Source organism: Coffea eugenioides, chromosome 2 (assembly GCF_003713205.1).
Source record: "Coffea eugenioides isolate CCC68of chromosome 2, Ceug_1.0, whole genome shotgun sequence".
NCBI lineage: Eukaryota > Viridiplantae > Streptophyta > Magnoliopsida > Gentianales > Rubiaceae > Coffea > Coffea eugenioides.
Genome location: NC_040036.1, coordinates 20683164 through 20704540, shown reverse-complemented (window position 1 = coordinate 20704540; position 21377 = coordinate 20683164). Strand labels below are relative to the sequence as shown.

The following is a 21377-nucleotide window of genomic DNA, read 5'->3' as shown; positions in this document are numbered from 1 at the left end:
GAGAGCAGGAAGATTAGTAAAAAAAATTTTTGATTGCAGAGAGAAAAGAAGAGAATGTGAAGAGGAGAAGAAACGGAGATTCTTGAGAAAGGGGGAGGTGCAGGAAACTTTGGTGCGGGTAAGATGTGATCCCTAATTCATTCTTGTTCTGTAGGGAAGAAAACAAACTTTGATATGGGCACTTGAAATGACAGCATAAAGAGGTACGGCTTCCACTCTCTTAATTTGATGGGCAATGGAAGATGGGATTATTATTGTTATTGTGATCTGTGGACTTGGGTCAATGATAGGATACTGTACGATTGCACTGGTACGCATAATGCTCCTCCTCCACCTCATGTTATAGGTAAAAGGAGGAGCGCTTTGGGCCTCCCTTGGTTTTGGCACCTTGACAATTTACGTTGCGTAAACTTTGGATGACAAATCAGTCCTTTCCTTTGATCAAACTTAATCTTATTAACCACTGAAATGCCCACAGCTGATTGGAATTTGCACCCCCCCTCCCATCTTCTTTGCTTCTTTATTATTGTGTTGTGTCTACACAATTAAGTATTAACCCCACGTAGACATCCACAAGGGCATCAACCTTTCTTTCTCCCTTTTCTTCTCTTCTTGGTTTGGCCCATAGGCCATAAATTTTTAGTATCGTCCATAAATTTCTAGGGTCACACAGGAAAGGCAAATGAATTTTGGGCCACCGATGAGAATGATCCACAACTACCTACAGAAAAAGGGGATGAAAATAAAGGAGAGATTGCGCTTGCCTCTAGCAAGTGAAGCAGATGCACAACACCACCAAAAGCAGAACAGCTTTGAAACTACTATCATCATCTGTGTACCGAATTACTTTTCCATCATCTCTAATAGTATGAGAAATGAGGTTTCTTTTTCTTTTTACCTCCCAAGTATCCCTCTACCATTAATCTTAACAGGGTATAAACCAGAAGAAAAGAAGAATGTCACTGCCCATTGTACTGCTGCGAGTGTATGATGAAGCGGCAATGTTGAATGTATGTGATTAAACTGAGGGGAAATATTTTGTAAGGCCAAAAGGGAGACCATAGAATTCTTCACTTCTGGGATCTCTCTCAAAGGTCCTGTACTTTGCCCACCAGTGCCTACCGCTGTCTTTCCTGGTTAGACTGTGCTTGCGTGCCAGCGTCATGTCCAAGAATAAGGCCACAATGCCCGCTACGGTAGCCGGGGATGTGAAGATCACCGTCATCAATTTGTTGAACTGCAGATTTAAATTGTGTTAGACAAATCTAATAATCTTCTCCGAGTTGGAAGATTTAATGATGATTGGTGACCTGAAAGCTAAAACTATGGACGTACAGCCGAGAGCAATGGAAAAAAAAATAATACCCAGAGGAATGTGTGTGACGGGGCATGGCCGCTTGTTAAAACATAGCCGTTAAAGTACTGCGTACTGAAAGGCCCATGAAGAGGAGAAGCCTAATATAAACTTGGTTCTGAAGCTATTGAGGTTGCAGAATTGAAGTAGACCAAGACTGCAGAGCTGCATCGAGACAGAGAGAAGAATCAACTCGAAAGGAGAAAGAAACAACTGCACGATTACCCAAAAAGCGCGCCATTTTTTTTTTTTTTCCTTTTCCTGTTGCTATACAATTATTTTCTTCCTGTTTCAGGATACTAATAACCGCATGGCTTGCTCCATTCTAAACAATAACGTTGAACACATACGTACACATCAAAGCGAACAACACGCAGTAGAGTGCTCCAACAATAGGCAATGGAATAGAAGCGAGAACAGCTCCAAATTTCCCTGTTCACATATGGCAAAGGTTAGTCCAAGTTCAAAACAAATTTAGGAGAAGAAACGAAGTTAAATCATGTCTCCCTTCCAAATATTGAAGCAACGACATACCTAATATGGAGAAGAAAAGCATAAAAACAGCTGATATTTGGATTACTCTTCTGCTTCCAACACGCGTCAATGCCAGCAGACCAACATTTTCACTGAAGTAACCACAAAGAAGTGAGGGATTATCAGAACAGTTTCAGTTTTTAATAGATCAAGAAGTGAAAATCGTGTGATTAATAATGAAGTTAACTGAAACATTGATATCAGAAACTAAAATAGGTGACAAGATTATAATTTCTAATCCAGACTCGCCACATTGTTCAGTAAATCTGCTCTTATCTGTTGCGCGTTACATATGTAATGTAACTGACCATTACATATTGAATTGCACTGATAAAGACTATCTTCGTTGACTGACGAAACTTATGGCGCTTTCGAAACATGAGCAAGCCGGATTGTGCTTAGTGCTGGTTTAGGAAGAGTGTTGCACTTACACTGATACAGTCGATCCACTTCCTGTCCCCCATAATCCATCAAACAAAATGGCTATCCCCTGACAACCATATAAAAGAAATGAATTAAACAAAAAAGCTTGCGGAGGCTGAAAAGAATAATCATGATTTATAAGGGGATTGGTATCCACCAGCCAGCCAACACCACGGCTCAAAACGGAAGGCGGAGTATGAGTGGCGCTCCCAAATCTTGCTGCTGCGATAAACGCCCCGGTAGACTGCCCAAAAAAAGGTCAGACATTAGAAATCAAAAATTGTTGTTGGAGAAAACTTATCATAAAAGGATACAAGTACAACAGAAATGATTAAGTACATCTTCTGAACACCCAAAGAAAAAAGGGGATGGCAAATAAAAGAAGTTTAGATAGAGAATAATAAAGGTATTTATGTATATAAAGCTTTGAATTATGTTGGCAACTGAATCAGAAGCAACTATCTTTAATGTCTCTGAGCTAAGCAACCAATATATGCGTTTGAGACAAGCCAACCTCAACAACAGAAACAAAAGCAGCTGCCAGCATCAGAATAGCTTCCCCAACGTGCAGACTGGGAGTACCCCATTGCCATGGATACGGGAATCTTATCCTACATATGGAAGGAAAGAAGGAGAAGTGAAATGAAATGTCCTAAGCATAGAACCCGTGCCAAAATCATTACAGCTGATACTACTGACACCAGTGACGCCAAACATGATAACTGACGACCCAATACAAATAACCACAGATATCAATTTGTACTCACCATGAAGCTCCACTTATAAGCCCAGATCGATCAACACGACAACTGAACTGAGTTTGTGGGGGGCTATTTTTGTATGCACCAGCAACAGTCAAAAGTGCAGCATATGCCCATACCAGTCCTACAGCGATTAGGACAGCAAATCGATCGAAGATGGGGCGGTTCAATTTATAGAAGTGAGGCGTATACTGCAAAGACATCAATTGCACGTACCATGAACACTTGGGCAAAGCATTCAAATCGAGAGAAAACACAAATTAAGATACAAGAAACTAACATGTTTGAAAATTAAGAATTACCTGAGATAATAGAACCAGAATAATTAATTCTGGAAGACCAATCTCGATACATTGCGCCAGCTACAAGCATGAAAGAAGATAAAGATGAGAAAAACTTGTCAAGATGAAAATAATCTGTATTACTGGTAAGTGACAGCAAAGATAAAACACAAAGTAAAGCACAAAAATGAAAAAGCTATAGTGAAACAGTGCGCTATTTTTTTTTTCCTCAAGATAAACCCATGATCGGGAGCGAGGAATAAACTTCCGTTCCAACATACACAATAATATTCCGTGAGCGCAATTTAACATCACAAGATTACCTACATCTATTAGTTTGGTTGAGCCATCCCATGTAAATTCAATTGGCCAATCATCACCTTAAATGAAAAAATGAATTGGACATAGAAATTGGATGAGCTCTTACCAGAGGGAAGCCGTGTTCATAAAGCCCAAGGCCAACCAGAGTTACCAAAGGAACAGCGGAAAGAGGGCTAATGAACCTACAATATTAGGCGAAATAGAATTGAGTTCTTTTCTAGAATATGAATGAATAAAACAAAATCGAGCAAATTCTACTAGTACTAATATAAAAAGTAGTAGTACTATTAAGTAACAACTAAGACATCACCTCACGACAATTCTCCAAAGACCCAAAAAACCAATCAATATTGGGAGGATGGCTGATAGCATGACAGCCCCTTGAACTGCCCTCATCGTGTTTTTGAATCTCTGGGAAAGTTTTGATGACAGAAACAAATGAAGACATGGTAAATAAGATGGATTATCGGGACAAAAGAGTATCGTGCGCGTCTTGCTCTGCCAATGCTTGGCAGACATATACCTGACGAGGATTAACATATACGTTGAATCTAGTGGCTAAAGCAACAAAAAGAGCTGGGATTATGTAAGTGAATGATCCCCGCATCACGACCGGAAGCCGGGTTCCTAACCAAGTCTGTAACAATGTATTCACTCCTGAGACAAAGAGCATAGTTTGTATCACTTGAGCTTTCTCTACCTGCAGGTGGTACAATCAAAAAACAAGAAAACTCCAAACGGATTAGCAGCCAATCAAAATTGTTCTATTTGAATTGGAATTGGGCTTTCTAAATGCAAGACTCTTACATTACCACCGCCCATTTGGGGAACAATGATGGTGGCGATGATGACTGTAGTCCCTATCATCACCAGGAAGTGCTGAAATCCCAGAATTACTGCTTCGACTGCAATTTTATTGTTGGCAAATCAACGGTTACATTTGCTCAGAAATTTTGAAGTGATCGCTTGAATTTTCTTAATTGTCAATCATGTTATCAGCATTACTAGCATGAAAAAGAAAGTCAATTCGACAGGCCAACCCCAGCTTCTCACAGAAGTTCTAAATTGGAAACTGAAAAATTGACATTGAGCATTTTGCAGTCCAACAAAGCCACCATTGCATACAAGCAAGCAAAAAATGCAAAACCAGAGTGTCAACTGGGGGCAATTTCAAACAAATTACGAGCCGCTAAAATGGGAAGAAGAAGAAGAAGAAGAAGAAAAGTAGGGGTGACAATTTTTCAGAAAAATAACGTACGCCAAGAAGGGTTGCTGTTGACACAGTAATCAATGCCGGTGAGCTGGTCTTTCACCGGGTGTGGCACCAACTCATCCCCCTTCGCCGGTACCGTCATCCCTCTCTCCAAGAAGTCTTAAATCAAATAACTGCAAAACCAAAAGTCTTACAACCCTCAATCAAACATTGGGCTACCCAATATCTGAATCATGCAAAAGTGCATGTGCATGTAGGAGTTAAGTTGTCAGTAATATTGACGACAAAGCGAGGAAGCTGCTGCTCAAAGGAAAGAGCCAGTTAGTACTAGTCCGATAAAAGAATCAAAGGAAATAGGCAGATGATGATGATGATTGATGAGATGCTACTGCTAGCAGGAAAGTGATGGTTATTGGTTAGGCTAAGGCAGGCAGCTGAAGTTATGACTTTGTTACTTGGAAGCCAACGAACTTTAATCATCTCCTTCTACTACTTCTTCATTCTGTATCTACCATTATATTAATTAATGTGTACAATTATGGTAGCAGTATACTACTGTCATTTTCTTTCCCCTGAAAGGCGAACCTAACGATGCAAGCAGCATACGAACGTCATGACAACCTTTATCTAGGAACCACCGAGCCACCGAAGGACTAAATTCCTCTTTTGGCTATGTTGTAGGTCAAGGTTCAAATTACATCTGTAACCAAAAAAAAATTTAAATGAAGTGTTAGAACATTTTTTTTGTCTAATCAGATTTGTATACCTGCTAACTCTCCTTACACAGGATAAATTAAATTATAAAAATATTATCGCTGATGTAAAAGAAACAAAAAAAAGATAGCCTTTATTTAGGACATCTCAAGGTTGGGGAAAGAATAATATTGAGTACATGTAACATAGATGATATTGTGTTGTTATATTACGCACTATAGACATTAATGTTTGGATTTATGTGTTATGTATTTACTAAACCGACAAAGGAGGAGTGAGACAACAAAAAAAAAAGACGTAATATGAATTGCAAGAATTGATCAACCCTCATGATCAAGACAAAAAAAGGTCACTTAATTGATTCTTGAGAGTAGAAACTACTGTCCTGAGAGTAGAAACTACTGTCCTGTGGCACGTCTTTTGCAAGGTGAATTCAATTAGACATATAGTAGTACTATAATCATAGCCTGGAAAGCTTTAATGTTGACCAACTTAATATTAAGTTAGGTAATGTTGTTGTAACGCAAAACAACATAATGAGTTGAATTAGTGGTTGACATTCTAATCATTGGCGATTCAAAGGATTATTCCAGGTGCAAGTTGGATTAACATTAATATGGTATTGTTTCGTATTGTACAAGGTGGTTAGTGTTACTTGTCTGTGTTTGTCAAAAATAAAAAAAAAATTGATTGTATCCTTTGTAAGCAAATGTCAAGAAATGGTTTTTACTTTTTATTCGCATCGTTCAACAATTCCCTATCTGCTGTGACGAGTGAAGTTGTTGCGGACTGGGGTCCTTTCTCTTTTTCGTTTCGTGTTAGATGATCCTCACGGAGATGTAAGTGTAACGCTCCTCTTGACCCTAAAATTCTTTTAGATTTACACATTTAGTTAATATTTGGCACACTTCTAATGTTTGTTCTTCATTGATGAGTTTTGTGGATTTGTAGTTTGATGAGAAAATGAGGATTATTAATTATGTTTTTAAAGGGGAAAAAAAAAAGAGGAAAAGAAGAATAACAACAACTCTATTTGAAGAGTAAAAGTTTAATGCAATTCTATAGATGACGCTGGAAAATATAAAGGACTGAATTTGATGAAAAAAAAGACTAGTGATCTAATGGTGCTTCTTTTTTCTTTTTTCTTTTTTTTTGTGTGCAGCATTAAATTTATTCATTCACCTCACCTGTGGTTCTGTAGAAATAAATACTAAACAAGTAAATCTGTGAATAAAATAAAGCATACAATGCTTATCAAAATTCTTAATATCCCACGAAGGCTTAAAACTTTTGGAAGAAGGATTTTGATGCAAATTAAACAGATGACGCACAAATTTTTTTTACATAAGACTACTCCCGAATCGTTTCACATAAAGAACAAACTGTATTTAATGGCATAAAGAAATTATAATAAAAAAAAATTGTCCTTCAAATTTGTAAAATTCAAGAATGGCTATTTTCCACAGAAAGAAAATTAAATCATTGTCGAACACGTTAGGAGTTAGTTGGAAAAAAAAAAATTTTTTTTGACTGATTTATATTTTCTTCAGTCGATATCCCGTAGGGTCGTTCGCGGTCAGAAGATGGTGAACCAACCTGGATCTGCTAACCCAATTCCAGCACGAAATCCCTCAATATGCATTAAGGTATTAACAAAATTTTAAAAATTGTAGGAGTCAAAGTTTTAGGTTGGAGCATTAGGCATTCTTCGCATTAATTCAGTCAGTTTGAGGACGCATGTCCCAGCTTGCAAGTTAGCACAACCTGCAGCCCCCATCCTTCCTTCAACTACAAGTTATGCGATGAAACGAAGGCGGCCTTGCAGAATTCCTCCGTCACGACGTGATGATTAAAAATATGAAGCCAAATTATACACACGCATGGCATCTCAAAACGATCAATTAGGAGCAGGATCAAAGGAGATAATCTCAGCATTATTAATTCAGCCAAATTAACAACAAAGCGCAGTTTAGTTTGTAAGACGTTTCACTTATAATCAATAGGTGACGGGTTCGAATCGTCAAAAAAGATGAGTGAGTGAAGGACTATTATTGATCGTTTAAAAAAAAATGAAAAGAGTTTAGCCAAATTAATTACCGAAAATTAAATTGATTGTGATGATATATAATTTATTACCAGAAGAACATTTTCAATATTTCTAGAAAAAAAAATAATGGTCATTTTCTGGAAAAGAAAAGGATGTCATAATATTTTTTTGTCTTTTTTTGGGACACAAAATTAAATTTTGCTCACAACACAAATTTTATGTTCTTTCACAAATTTCAAGATGTAATCTTTCCCACAACGATATATGTATATATATATATATATGCGATTCTTTCAGCATCATTTCCTAGTGCAAATTTATTATCATGTATATAACCTGAGGGAGTATTTATTTTGACAAGGAAAAATGAGAACAAATTTTAAGTTATGAAACTTATACCTGGTCGAAGAACAGCTCGGATCATGCAACTGGGCCTGTTGGGCTCGAAAATAGACAATTCAATTTGGGAAGCAATTAGAAACGAGCAAGGCATCCATGTTAGTGACAGATCACAGTGCCGTTGTCAAAATAAACAAACCAAATTTTTTCTGAACAAAAGGCCACATCTACATTGCAATTGGGCAATGAATCAGATTTACATTAGAAAGGCAACCGAGTCCAGCAGACTCAACTCTAATATTGCGCCCCTGATGGGCGGTGGCAATGTAAGCTCTTGCATTTTTTTTTTTTAAAAGGAGTAAGCTCTTGCATTTGCAAAGCCCAATGCCAATTCAGATAACGCTAGAACAATTTTGACTTGATGCAATTCTTGTGGACTTTGCTTGTTTTTGATCGTACAACCTGCAGGCAGAGAAAGCTCATTGTTATGCGGGCTTTGGTCGTTGTCTCAGGACCTGATGCTAATACATTATTATTGTTTAGTTTTTTTGTTAGATCTAAGTGTTTTTTCATGTTTATATGTTAGATTTAGAATTTTTTGCATCTTCTCGTCAGATGTTAGCATCAGTTTTGAACTTGAACCTATTGCATACTAGATCTAAGAAAATGTACATGCACATATTTATGGAATAACTCGTGCAATTGGTCTGATCTGAATTCAAAGTGTAATTTTTCTTATATTGCAACTCCTAACTAGAGGCATGTTCTATGCATTTTCTATTATTAGCATAGCATTTTTTGTCAAGTGAAAGAGCTAAAAAAGGTGGAGCAGAATTGAATCCAACCACGGAGATGAGGGCGGGCAGTTGACCTGCAAAAGACAAAATACGGGACTAATTTCCCATTGTAACTTCGACACTCAAGTCAGCTGTGGCTAACTTCCCATTGTAACTCCGATGCTTAATCTAGTTAGGACTAGCTATTCGTTGTAATTCCGACGTTCAAGTTAGTTGGGAGCTTAATAGGTAAAATAAGAATTGTAGTGATGTCTACCTTTTTATGAGTTCACTTCTGTTATTTATAGAGCCTTACCAAATAAGCAATAGGAAGATTAGGTTTCTTTCTTTGTTTCGTGATAATCGTTCCACCAGATAATCAAAGGTTTATCATGTGGTTATGGGTAGAATTTTGGAGACAAATAACTCTCTTCACAAAAAATATTCCTAAAATGATTCAATTTCATACTTTATTCCCATAACAACCTTTTCTGTTATCCATCTGATCAAATTCAAATGGAAATGAGAAAAAGGGTAAAACCTTTCATTAGCCATTAATCTAGTTCAAAAATTTCCTACATGACTATAATACTTTAATATGAATCTATCGTCTCCTTTCTGACTATAATACTTTACTCTGTCTTTACTTGACATTCAACTGTCCAAAAAAGTCTTGAATACTTAACATAAACGTGACGATATTTCCAAAGATGAGAGCAAAATCTAAAATTTGACGGTTCATCTCTATTCCAACTGCAGTAATTTTCTCTTTGTGATCCTTTCCTTTTTATTAAGGAAAAGAAAAAATGAAAGAAAAACTCACTACAAATACAGGGAAATTGATATTATCACTAAACACGAAAGCAAAATCTAAAATTTTGATTGTTCATCTTCATTCCAGTTGCGGTAAATTTCTCTTTCCTATTAAAAACAAAAAAAAAAAAGGAAAAACTCACTACAAATCTAGCGAAGTTGGAATTATTAGTATGTTTGTACAGAACTCTCCATCACTTGTTCATTCAATTAACTCTTTCTGGAGTTTTAGTTTTGATTTTGTCATACTGCATTGAACGAGAACTGAATGAATATGAACCGCAATTGGTTCGGATCCTTCCGATGGTGATGCAGTGTGCCGTACTGACCGAGTTGGCAGTTGATACTAGACTATCTATCTCCCCGGAATTTGCCATAGCACTGAAATTTCTTTTTTTTTGGCGGTGAATATTAAAGAATATTCTGTCGTCGTCGGAGTCCTAAAATTAGTAGTTAAGAAAAAGATAGTTTGTCCAAGTTCCCAATTACTCAATTATCAATTTTTCGTGATTATATAATCTCCAAGTAAATGTTTAAGAAGTTACTACATATTTTCAATGAAACGAGAAGATAATTGTACCCTTTCTAGAAATAATGAACAAGATTGTCGTACTTGGATGTCCTTATCACCTAATCAGGCGCTACAAATTATGAAATCGTCCAAAGATTAATGCATGGGTTCAAACACCAAAATAACGTCCAAATATTTTTTCCCCGTTCACTTGCTTAGCGCAGTGACTCTTCTCTTCTGTTCAAGGATATCGCTGGGAAGCATTCAAAGAAAATGCCACATGGCACTTTCTTGCGAAACTCCCAACATTGAAAGTCGATGCAGGAGTTGGTGCCTGCCTTCTTCGTCATAATACAAGCGAATGCCATCATTGGTGGACATGAGATACACATTAGTAGTGTATTATTGTAGCAGTGGCATTCGTGTTGGGGGAGGGTCTTCGTGGTGGAGGTAGAGAACCTGTGTTTGGTTGTTTAGATGATCAAGTTCACATCCAGGGGCGGCTGCAGCTGCCTGCCGGACGGCCCCATTTTATTTTACAGCTAGTATTACATTCTTCGTTATGTTGTTCGACAAACCCAAATTTTCCACTTAACTGGTTTTATGAAACCTTAGCATCAATAACCTAAGCTATTTCGATATGTGCTGATCGTGGAGCTGGTAGATGTATATGTGCATAGGATTTTGTCCTCTCATTAATTGATGACAAACGTAGGATTTATAAGAAGTTAACTTTAAAAAGAGTAGTGTTTTATCAGAAGAAGATGAGATTACGGAGATGGATTGAAAGCGACGCCAATAAAGATCCCAAGAAAGCGCCCATCAAGTCATGTCCTATTCCTAACCTAACGGGGGCTCCAAGGAATCTGACAGTTTTGCCAGCCTTCGTAGTCCATGCATGATGAGATTAACCTTCACTTAGTTGGAAGAGTTTAAAAAAGTTTCAAGACCGTATACTACTACTAGCTAGGGGAGTACTAGTTTTCTCCTGGGAGAGAAGTGAACTAGATAACAAGAAACGGAGGGAGCCATAGCTAGCGTTAGTCTGAGTGTTCTCCTTTCTCCTTTCTCACATCGGTTCAGGAGTACCAGAGGATCCCCTCTTTAAAGGTCCACTGAGCTCCCTTCCGGTCAGTAATCAGTAATTACCTGGACAGTGGAGTTGAATGGATCCTCCTTTGGACGAGTGATTTTCAAGCATTGTTGAAAAGAGTCCTGAACTAGATATATAGTACAGGGACGATTCTATGGTGTTTCCACCATACCATGCGAGTTGGAGTTGCTTCTGGAAGTAGAGTTCAAGACGATCAAGTCTCAATATAAGAGGTGCTATTATCATTTGGAGCGTATAAATATTCCGGGAGTTGCTAACGTACGTAATAGTCGAGCATTGGAATGTTCATTCCTTTTACTGGCAATTAAGGAGTATTTGTCCTTTATACTCGAATAAATATATATATTTGATCCCTGAGCTGACATTCTTATTCTTTGAATACGATTCTAACCAACTATTAGTGATTACCATTCGTTCGCCCGGACAAACATATGGAATAGAAGTTTGCTATTACAACTAGCTACTTCATTGATTCATCATTTCACTCACCAGTTACAGCATGAATCTCCTCATAAAAGAAGTATTAGGTTTGGAAGTCCATACTAACTTCATCACAGTAGTATCATGCAAATTAAAAATTGTTATGGAGAAATTGAGGATCAAAAACATCTATCTATATACTACTACTCCCTATTTAATGCAACATTTGTCCTATGCTTTTTTTTTTTTTTTTTGTGGTGCAGCAAAGACGTCAAGTCAATACTTAAGAAGAGGTTAAAACAGGCCTATACACATGTCACTTTATTAGTTCCTTAATCTTTGTAGTTTTGTATATTGAGTAAATTTTATATACAGCGAAGGTTTATGTACTATCACGGTTGGATATACGATACATATGCAAAATTTAAGTTTTAAATTCAAATTTATATTATATGTTGTGCATCTAATGGTGAAAATGTATACGTTATCAATAATTAGAAGATTAATCCTTATATATTCTAGTGGAAAATTTCCACATAGACAGACGGGAGTTTTACTTAACAAACCCCGTAGTTTATTCTTTTTTCCAAACAAACTCAGAAGTGTATATGAGGTTGGAATTTTAGAGCTAACCAAATCTTACTAAAGATCAAAGTTGACCTGTTGGAAGCTTCCAAGTCGCAGGGAATTTCGAGGAATCAAGCCAAAATGTAGACGACAATATATTAAGCTTCAATGAAAAAAGGATTATTCTATTCCGTGCCTTAATAAGAGGTGGGTAAGGAGCCTAGTTTAGTTGCCAGGACAAGTTTAAATTTTACAAAATGAGTGATAAGTTTGAAATTTATAGCATGCCTTCCGGGCAAAGAATAGAAAAAGCCATAACTTAATTGGCATGACCTGGGAGTTAGAGTACGATTCTTTTGGTATATTATTACAAGTAGGCCACAAAATTGGGGGTTTAAAACCAAATGAGTTACTGTATTATTCAACAGCAAGGAGATACCTGACTCGTGACACAGAGGTGGTGTTTGGATTGCAATTTTTCAGAGTTTTTATAAAAAATATACTGTAACAATTTGATATATGTGAAACAAAAAGGTGATTGAAAAATGTGTTTACGGAAAATTTAGAGATTTTTTGGTGAAAAATCTCTTTCCAAACAAAAATTTTGCCCTGACTCGTGACAGAAAATTTTCATGTGATTTTTTTAAAAAAAAATTATATATTCAACCAACAACCCAGAGATTTGTGCCGAATTTTAGGAATACGTTTTATATCTACCAAATCAAAAGCCTATTTTTTTTATCACAATAATAGTATTTATATAATTTATTCTAATTTAATCTAAAAAAAAAAAAAGCCAACAGATTCCCATCCGAGAGCGTCACTAAAAAATGACAGCACAATTAAGTGACAAGGGTTGACCTCCCACACCCTCAAAACACTTGTGCCCAAGCGGCCGCCCAAGAGGCTGTTGGCAATCAAAAGTCCATTTTACTTAGCATTGAAGTTGTATTCTGCACGCCGATTTGACGCGTAGTGGTACGTAACTTCAAAAACTACTAAAACTAGTACAGGTCCTGTATGCCTCTCATCATGTACAATGTATTTTTCTATGTTAAAAAATTACTAAAACCAGTATAAGTCCTATATTTCTCTGCCGCAACAGCCCTTATTTGGATTGTTGTTTTTCAGAGGAAATTTTTTATGATTTTGTAAAATATATTCATTTATACAGTATATTTTCCTATGTTCTTAAGAAAATAATTTTATATTTATAATTTAAAAATTTTGAGATTAATTTCGCAATAACCGCGGGAAAGTGGAAATTACTACTCCTTGTTAGTGGGGCAGTAGCAGTAGGTTTTTTTTATCTTCTTGTAAACAGTTGTCAACTTCCTCGCAATTTCCCCAACCATCAAATATATAAGACTACCCCATCCCGCCTGCTCCCCATTATCTTTCTAGCTTTTCATCCTTTTTTTTTTTTGTCCCTTTCCTTGGTTTTTCCTCCCTTTCAATTTTAGTTCCCCATCAAATACCAAAACCATCTTGAAGCCCAGATATCAAAACCCAACAAACAAAAAATCCTAGAAAAAAAAAGAGGATAAATCATGAGTTATTACAATCAGCAACCCCCTGTTGGTGTTCCCCCTGCCCAAGGTTGGTTAATCTTCCTACTTTTCTATCTGCTTTTGTTGAATTGATTCGATCTAGTCGGAACTGTTCGGTTCTTTTTTCTTTTTTGGGGTTGAATTTTTGGTGTGATTTGTTGTGTGTTGCATGGTATAGGTTATCCACCGGAAGGATATGCCAAGGACGCATACCCTCCGGCGGGATACCCTCCACAAGGATACCCACAGGGGTACCCTCCTCAGGGATACCCTCCCCAATACGCTCCCCAGTATGCTGCTCCTCCTCCTCAACAGCAATCTAGCAGTAGCACCGGTTTCATGGAAGGCTGGTCAGTCCCCTTCTCACCTTCGTCATCATCATCTACGCTAGTATAAAATTTTTTCCCCTAATGTCTTTCCCGTGGAGTTTTATTTGAATCGGTGGATATACATGATTGGATCTGTTGTTCTGATCGATTCTGTCGGTTTTCGGAATACCCTGCTTCCGTCGACTGCGACGGTTGTTAGAGATTTTTTTTGCATGACCATTTTGCCCCCAGTATTCTATCTCAATTTCTTAGAGTAGCCCTTCAATGATTTTTGACTTGTTTTTTGAGGGAAGGAGGGGGGCTGTTTGGTCATTACAGTTGGAGATAGCAGGGCATGGTTCTCTGTTGACACCTTTTTTCTTTTCCATTTTTTTTCCTTTCAAGATTATTTAGAGGAGATGAAGTTAGGAGTTTCTTGAAAAAAAAAAAAAGAACGGAAAATATGCGTTTGTCTTTAAGAAAGTGGGATGCGTGTATTCAAATCCTGGGCCCCAATTATTGGCACCGACATGATGCGTGATGCGCAAGCAACGGAAAGTGCGCGTCATCAACGTTGTTGGGCTTTTTTTCGTTGGCTTGTTTCAGTGGTTTTGCTTTTAGTGTGGTTTTTGTTTTCTCTTAAATTTAAATTAAATGGAGGAGGAAATCAGCGGAAACCTTCGCAGAGCCCACTAATATAATAGAGTACTGTAATAGTTTACTTGTTGATACAAAATTCGTTGATGGCATTAGGCATGTGCGCAGCCTACATGACAAAATTGAGGTCAAACAAGTTAAGCTTCTAGGAAATTGAGTAGCTGAGAACATTGGATGTTGAAAATAACAACTAGTATAATAAGTGTTTTTGTGCATTTGTACTTTGGTATTATTTATTGTAACCTAATTGTCCTAAATCTGCAGTTTGGCTGCTCTGTGCTGTTGCTGCCTGCTGGATGCTTGCTTCTGATGGGAGAAGATTTGGGTCGGAGCAAATTTGGGAAGGGGGATAAGAAACTTGGGGGGGGAAAAAATTTTTCTTTGGGCATATATTGTCAATGGATTTGATTGGACATATGGATGATTAATTTAGCTATGCTCTATTTTCAGTTGTGTGTTTTGTCCTTTTTTATTTTGTGCCAGCAGCTTTACTTCAAATTCAAGGTGGTTGTGATTTGACCTGGTATATGCTTCTGAATTTCTTCGTAGTTTATTGCAAGTGGTTCATCACTAGTAGTGCCCAACGCCCCTGGATGAGTGAATTATGATGAAAGCCTGATCATGTTATGCACTGCCCCTGATGAATTTGCATGACAATATTTATTATTCTAGTTTTGTTGTCGGGGAAAAGAAAATGTTCTCCCTTTTCTTTTATTCATGGGAATCAGATGTTTAGCTATAAATTAGATGTTTTGATTTGGGAGGTGGGCCGGGGGTACAAAATACTCGGATTTTTGGATTTTGTTCCCTCTTTTCCATAAAATTGTTGAGCATGCCATGATTTGATGGCTGTGATCGGGATATTTTTATAAGAAAATGCGAGTGTAGCACTGCTTCGAAGGTGGAAAAACTTGGCTCCTTTTTTCGCCATCACCGTATTACTTTTCTTCATTAGTTGCCAATGTTTCCAGAATTGAAGTATTTACAAGGTGTGCTAGCTAATGGTACCTTACCTTCTAGTTGACTAAGAAAATTAGTTTTAGCAGCCAAGTCTTGTTTGTCTATTGGTCTGGTGGGCTTCCTTGCCAAATTGTAAGCGCCGTCTTTCCAGATTTCCCATCAGCGTCCTCCTGTTCATATCAGCATTCTAGAGGAAATAAAGGGCAGATCCTCCCTTAAACATAGAAATATATATTCTTACGAATCTATAGATCAGATTCATTGTGGTGTAGTTTTTTTTTTTTTTTGATTTGATGTCATGCTATTGAGTCGTCTCGTCTGTGTCTGCATCTCAATAATCTTATGGATTTCACCGAATGTCCGAACAAAGCAACTGAATGTTCTAACGAAAGCTAATGTTGACCCTGAATGTCCCAAGTCTCTTTTTTTAAAAAATAAAAAATAAAAAATTCAAGAGAACCCCGAAACTTACAAGAAGGGAGAAAAGAGTATGCTTGAGGGTTGAATAAAAACTCACACAATTATCCGGGGTTTGCACCACCGTATGAGATAATTCGGGGACGGGTTCATCATAATCTTCGCTGTTTCATCCTTTGAACGACGAAACAAACATAAATGCGCCAACCAACTTTGAGAGGAGTTTTGACTCGGGCATTCTTTTCTCCAGTCTGGCAGGGGTTGAATGCCGAAAGATTAAATTTTGTTTTGTTCCGGTCACAACTCACATGCTAATGCCATCTAGGCTGTTGGCCAAGTCTTCAACACGACACCACCTTGCTGTTTTGTTCGGACCGTCTCATGCATTTGAATTTAAAAAAAAAAATGTATATCTATCTGTTCATAATGTAAATTAATTTGAATAGTAATACAATGTAAATTTAGTTCATTTTTCAGCGATCCCACATCCATTATTATTATTGTTGTTAGAATCGCTGTACAACTTTTGCTTGACCAATTAAGGCCGGGAAATGTCGAGAAGAGGCCCCAGATTCTTGTTGAACGAACCTTTCTCTGGTCCTAAAAAAGCCCCCATCAAGTACCCATCAAGTGCGGTTGGGGTGGCGCTGTACTCCAGGCGCAGGGGATTAGTCGGGCCGCCTTTGGGTCTTGACCCGGACACCCCTGTGTTGACAAAAAAAAAAAAAAAAAAAAAATGGTACGGCAAACAACCCACAGAAAAATATCTTCAATTCCACTTGACAATCATCGAACTTTAGAAGTGAGGTAGAAGCAAACTTGAATAGGTTTGGCCAGCGAGAGGAGGGTATGGCCTTGTTTGGAAAGGGATTTTTTTATCAAAAAAATTCTACGTTTTTGTGAATATATTTTTCAATTATTTTTTTATTTCACATATATCAAATCATTACAGTATATTTTCTATAAAAATTTTAAAAAATTACAATTCAAACACGACCTTCATGCTGCGTACTTCCGCGTTTTTCTTGCATGAGAAATTGTAGCTCTCTTTGCCTCTCTGTCTGCCGGTCGATCACTCTGAATCTCATGTAAGCGTAATTGTGCCCGGGTTACTCAGAATCCATGTAAAAATAGCTGAAGTTTTCAACGCAATGGAAAGAGAATGGAGGCCGTGAGTCACAATCCAAGTTTCTTGACTTTGGTTGATATGTCTTAAATTCTTAATCCTTTTCTTATCGTATACTCCTTATAATGTAGAATACTCACCAAACCAAACCTCCTGATCAACAAAGTGCTGAGAGCAAGATACTTCCCCAAGGACTCAATCCTAACATGCAAGACTCACAAAAATGCTTCCTGGATATGGCAAGGATTACTAGGAGCTAGGAGCTTAATTGACAAAGGAGTGATCAAAATGATTGGAAATGGGAGGAGTACAACCATCTGAGACCATAGATGGATTCCTGGATATAGCTCTGGTAAGCCAACCTCCCCTAGACCTCTAAGGAGTGACTTGAAGATGGTGCAAGAGTTACTCAGTCATCAAAGATGGAATAGAAACACTATTTTTAAGTCTTTCAATCAAAGTAATGCTGAGAAGATCTTAAACATCCCCTTAAGTTTGATGGGGAGGGAGGACAGCGACTATTGGCAACATAATGCAGGGGCGATGTACACGGTCAGCTCAGGTTATAAACTTCTAATGACAGAAAACTCAAATGCTGAGAAGGAAAAATCAGAGGCAGCTGGTCCAAGTATCACAGAAGGAAGTCAACAAGTTCGACAAATGTGGAACACCTTATGGAAGCTCAACATCAAACATAAAATAAAGATCTTCATTTGGAAATGCATAACAAGTGCTCTACCAGTGAGAGCAGCAATATACAGGAAGACAAGATTGGGAGATCCAGTGTGTAGAATCTGTGAGGAAAAGCAGGAAACAGTGGAACATTTACTGTTAAAATGTCAACACACGCAGGAGGTTTGTAAAGCAGCACCAATACAATGGCATGGTGCTGTAGACCAACAAGGAGATTTCAAACGTTGGTGGATCAGAATTTCAGAGGCAAGGAAAAGGCCAAGGGGGATGGAGCATATTGAACTGACTGCGAGTGTTTTATGGCAAGTGCAGAAAGAAAGGAATAAGAAGGAATTTGAAAACAAAAAGCAGCTGCTCACCAGCTAGGACAATTGGTAAAGCTTATAAAGAATGGTTGGAACAAGAGGAAATCATGAACACTAAAGCCAGTCTAAGCACAGGAGAAACAACCTCCAACCAAGAAGAACATCATCAGGGTCATGTAGAAGAGGGTACCATTATTTTGGATGTGGCTACAACAAGTCAATACAGTCAGGTCTCACTAGCATGGTTCAAAGTCACGGTCGCGGTCGCGGTCGCGACCCGGAACGTTCCACATCGGTTTCGGCATATCGGTCGCGGTCTCGGTGAGACGCAAATTTTAAAGTATTTAATATTGTAAAAATTGTTAATAATATAAAAAAGTATGCTAAATAAAAAAAATTAAAAAATAGCAAAAGAAACGGCCAAGTCAATCCGTTGCGGTGTGACTCGGCTGATTTCTCGTCTTGACTCGGGATAACTCGGAGGGGACTCGGTGTGACTCGGCCGAGTCAATCCGTCACGGTGACGACTCGGCCGATTTCTCGGCGAGTCAAGTATTTCGGTATCGTTTCGTCACGGTATCGTATCGGTAGGGGCCGAGACGGTGACGACTCGGCCGAGTCGTCTCGGTCTCGGCCGAGACTTCGAACCATGCTCACTAGGGATTGGAGTTACAGCTAGAATGCATCCAAACATTAGGATTGCGGAATGGGCGCTCAAAGAGAGAAGCTTAGGAGATAAAGTCATAAATGAAGCAGTGGCCATCAAGCTGGTTTTGTGTAAAGCTCTAGAGTAGAAATGGAGTAGGATCACAATCCACTCTCAGAACCAGGTACTTATGAGACAGATAGAGTACAAGAGCCCCTCCAATAGTAGTATAGCTACCTTGATAGATAACATACTTAACATGCAGAAGTTGTTTCGTATGTGCTTGTTTTGCTTGGTTAAAGAAGATAGCATAGAAAGAAATAAAAGATTAAGTTCCCATGCCTTAGGCATTTTTGTGGATGAGGAATGGAATTTCCTCGGTGCTTTTGAGCACTAGGGGTCTGTTTGGTTGGAAGTAAAATGTTTTCCTTGGGAAAATATTTTCCGTGGAAGTAATTTTCCATGAAAATCATTTCCCTTTCATCATTTTCAGGTGTTTGGTTAGCTTATTAAAAATATTTTCTTACTTCATTTTTCTGGTGTTTGTTTAACTTTTGAAATATTTTCACTTTTATCTCTATCTTTACTTTCTACACATTATAACTACATACTTCTTCCCATGCAAAATAAGAAAATTTATCTCATTGTTTAATTTTAAAAAATCTTGGAGAAATGTATATATGAATAAAAAATATCTCCTTAAGCAATGAACAAATTGCTGGCCATTTAGTGTCAAATATCAATCACATGCAATGCTTATTGTGACATATATCTTGCACTCTTATTGCTGAAAGTTTCTCTAGAAAAAAATGTTCCTATTATACATAATTAATTACTAGCATAGGATGAGCAGGATGAGGTTTTTTTTTTTTTTTTTTGAATATACTAGGGGGAGGGTTGGGTTGGGTGGGTTGGGTGGTACGGGGGAGGGAGTGTAAGGAAGAGGTCTTGGATTCGAGTCCTCCTGTTTACACTAAAAAAAAAAGAACATATTACAAGATGTTTTTAGTAAGTTTGGAACATACTACAGGCGGGATGCATGCATTTCGGAAAACAACTTCAGTAAGTTTGGAAGGGAAGTTGTTTTCCATAAGATGAGTGAAAATATTTTACATAGGAAAATGTTTTCAGTAACTTTTGTGCAACCAAACACGGGAAATTAGGAAAATATTTTCCTGGAAAACATTTTCACCCGAAACAAACGGACCCTAGATGTATCGTCTTTTCAAGCCTTTGCTCGCACATGTAATTTCTAGTTACAATGAATGAAATGATTCTAACGTTTCGACAAAAAAAAACAAAAAAGTATGGACAGACCAAAGCCTAGGATGGAGTATTCAATGGCTCTAGATAATCTGAGAGATGTTCTTCTACCACCACGAAGCTACAACAGAGCAAAGCCTCGAGGTATCCCATCGTTGGAGGCAATTCGGGAAGCTGTAGTCAACGTTGTTATTATTTCATCTATTTGCACAGTGATTCTTATGTCTGCCCATTGATTCGAAGCCAAGGGGATCAAGACGAAAGAGAGAGAGAGAGTTTCCACGCTTGATTCGGTGCTGCAGCTCTGATACTCCATTTTAAGGTGACACGCGACTCCCTCGAAGAGCAACAGTTCAGCGGTCTAATCTTGTCGTTGTGGATGCATACACAACTGGAATTTCTTGCATATTTGCACTAGTACAAAAAGAATCACACAAACTGATTTGAGTTGCTTTTATCTACTTTGCTTCTTTGACTGCATACAACTATACAAGGACAACTGGAAGAGCAAGTCTTCAAGATGCGGATCATGGAGTAAGAACTTTGAATAATATTTTGGGATGCATAGAACAGGACTTTTATGATACTATCATTTACTGTTGTATGCATACATCTTAATATCCTCCAACGGCCACACTTCTTCTTTCACCCTCTGGATAGCTATCTGGAATTAGTAAAAACAGATGAGATTAATAAAAACTACTCTTCCAGGACGCCTCATCTTCATGTTCTGCACCTCATTTGTATCAGTTTTGATGTTAGCTTTATTCGTCTCTAGGTTCATGCTGCATGCTTTAAAAATCAATCCCCGCTTGAGCTCCTTTGTTGTAATGATTGGATTCAAAAGGGGACTGTCCCTTCTGACTTTACCCATTGAAAGACCACACTTTCTGGTCTAGCAGTCGCCCCTTTCCTCGACTTAAATATATATTATTATTTACAACCGACCAACTGAATCATGACCGATCCAAGACCAATGCAGTGTTCACCATTCGACGAAATTTTGTACTTGATTTCAGTGTACAATTGATTCGACAAGATTACATTACCATTTCGGATAGCTCACGAATGGAGAAATAACAAGTGGTTTGTAATCATAGGAGCCTCGTTTTTCCACTAGTTTATTAGAAGGACCCAAAAAAAAAAAGATAAAATGGGATGTTTATGATATGACAATTTAATAGAGGGATAATTTCAGAGATCTCCCTTGAGGTTTTCAGCAATTATAGAGAGCTCTTCTCAAGATTTAAAAATTATACCTACC

At 37.8% G+C, this 21377-nt stretch overlaps 2 protein-coding genes across 2 annotated transcripts; one reads left to right on the top strand and one right to left on the bottom strand.

Moving 5' to 3' along the window:
* Nucleotides 1-968: 968 nt before the first annotated feature.
* Nucleotides 969-5029, bottom strand: LOC113761517 (nucleobase-ascorbate transporter 7). The gene is given in 15 exon segments (XM_027304536.1): nt 969-1237; nt 1366-1447; nt 1449-1511; nt 1699-1786; nt 1889-1980; nt 2320-2378; nt 2469-2555; nt 2826-2922; nt 3079-3263; nt 3375-3434; nt 3781-3856; nt 3985-4085; nt 4198-4374; nt 4482-4579; nt 4933-5029. Coding segments are annotated over 15 exon segments (1581 nt in total). The 3' UTR covers nt 969-1018.
* An 8553-nt stretch (nt 5030-13582) lies between these two features.
* On the top strand, nt 13583-15273 carry LOC113762892 (cysteine-rich and transmembrane domain-containing protein WIH2). The gene is made up of 3 exons (XM_027306523.1): nt 13583-13787; nt 13917-14088; nt 14968-15273. The coding sequence occupies exons 1-3, from the start codon at nt 13739-13741 to the stop codon at nt 15011-15013; spliced, it is 267 nt and encodes an 88-aa protein (XP_027162324.1). The 5' UTR covers nt 13583-13738; the 3' UTR covers nt 15014-15273.
* The last annotated feature ends 6104 nt before the right edge of the window (nt 15274-21377 follow it).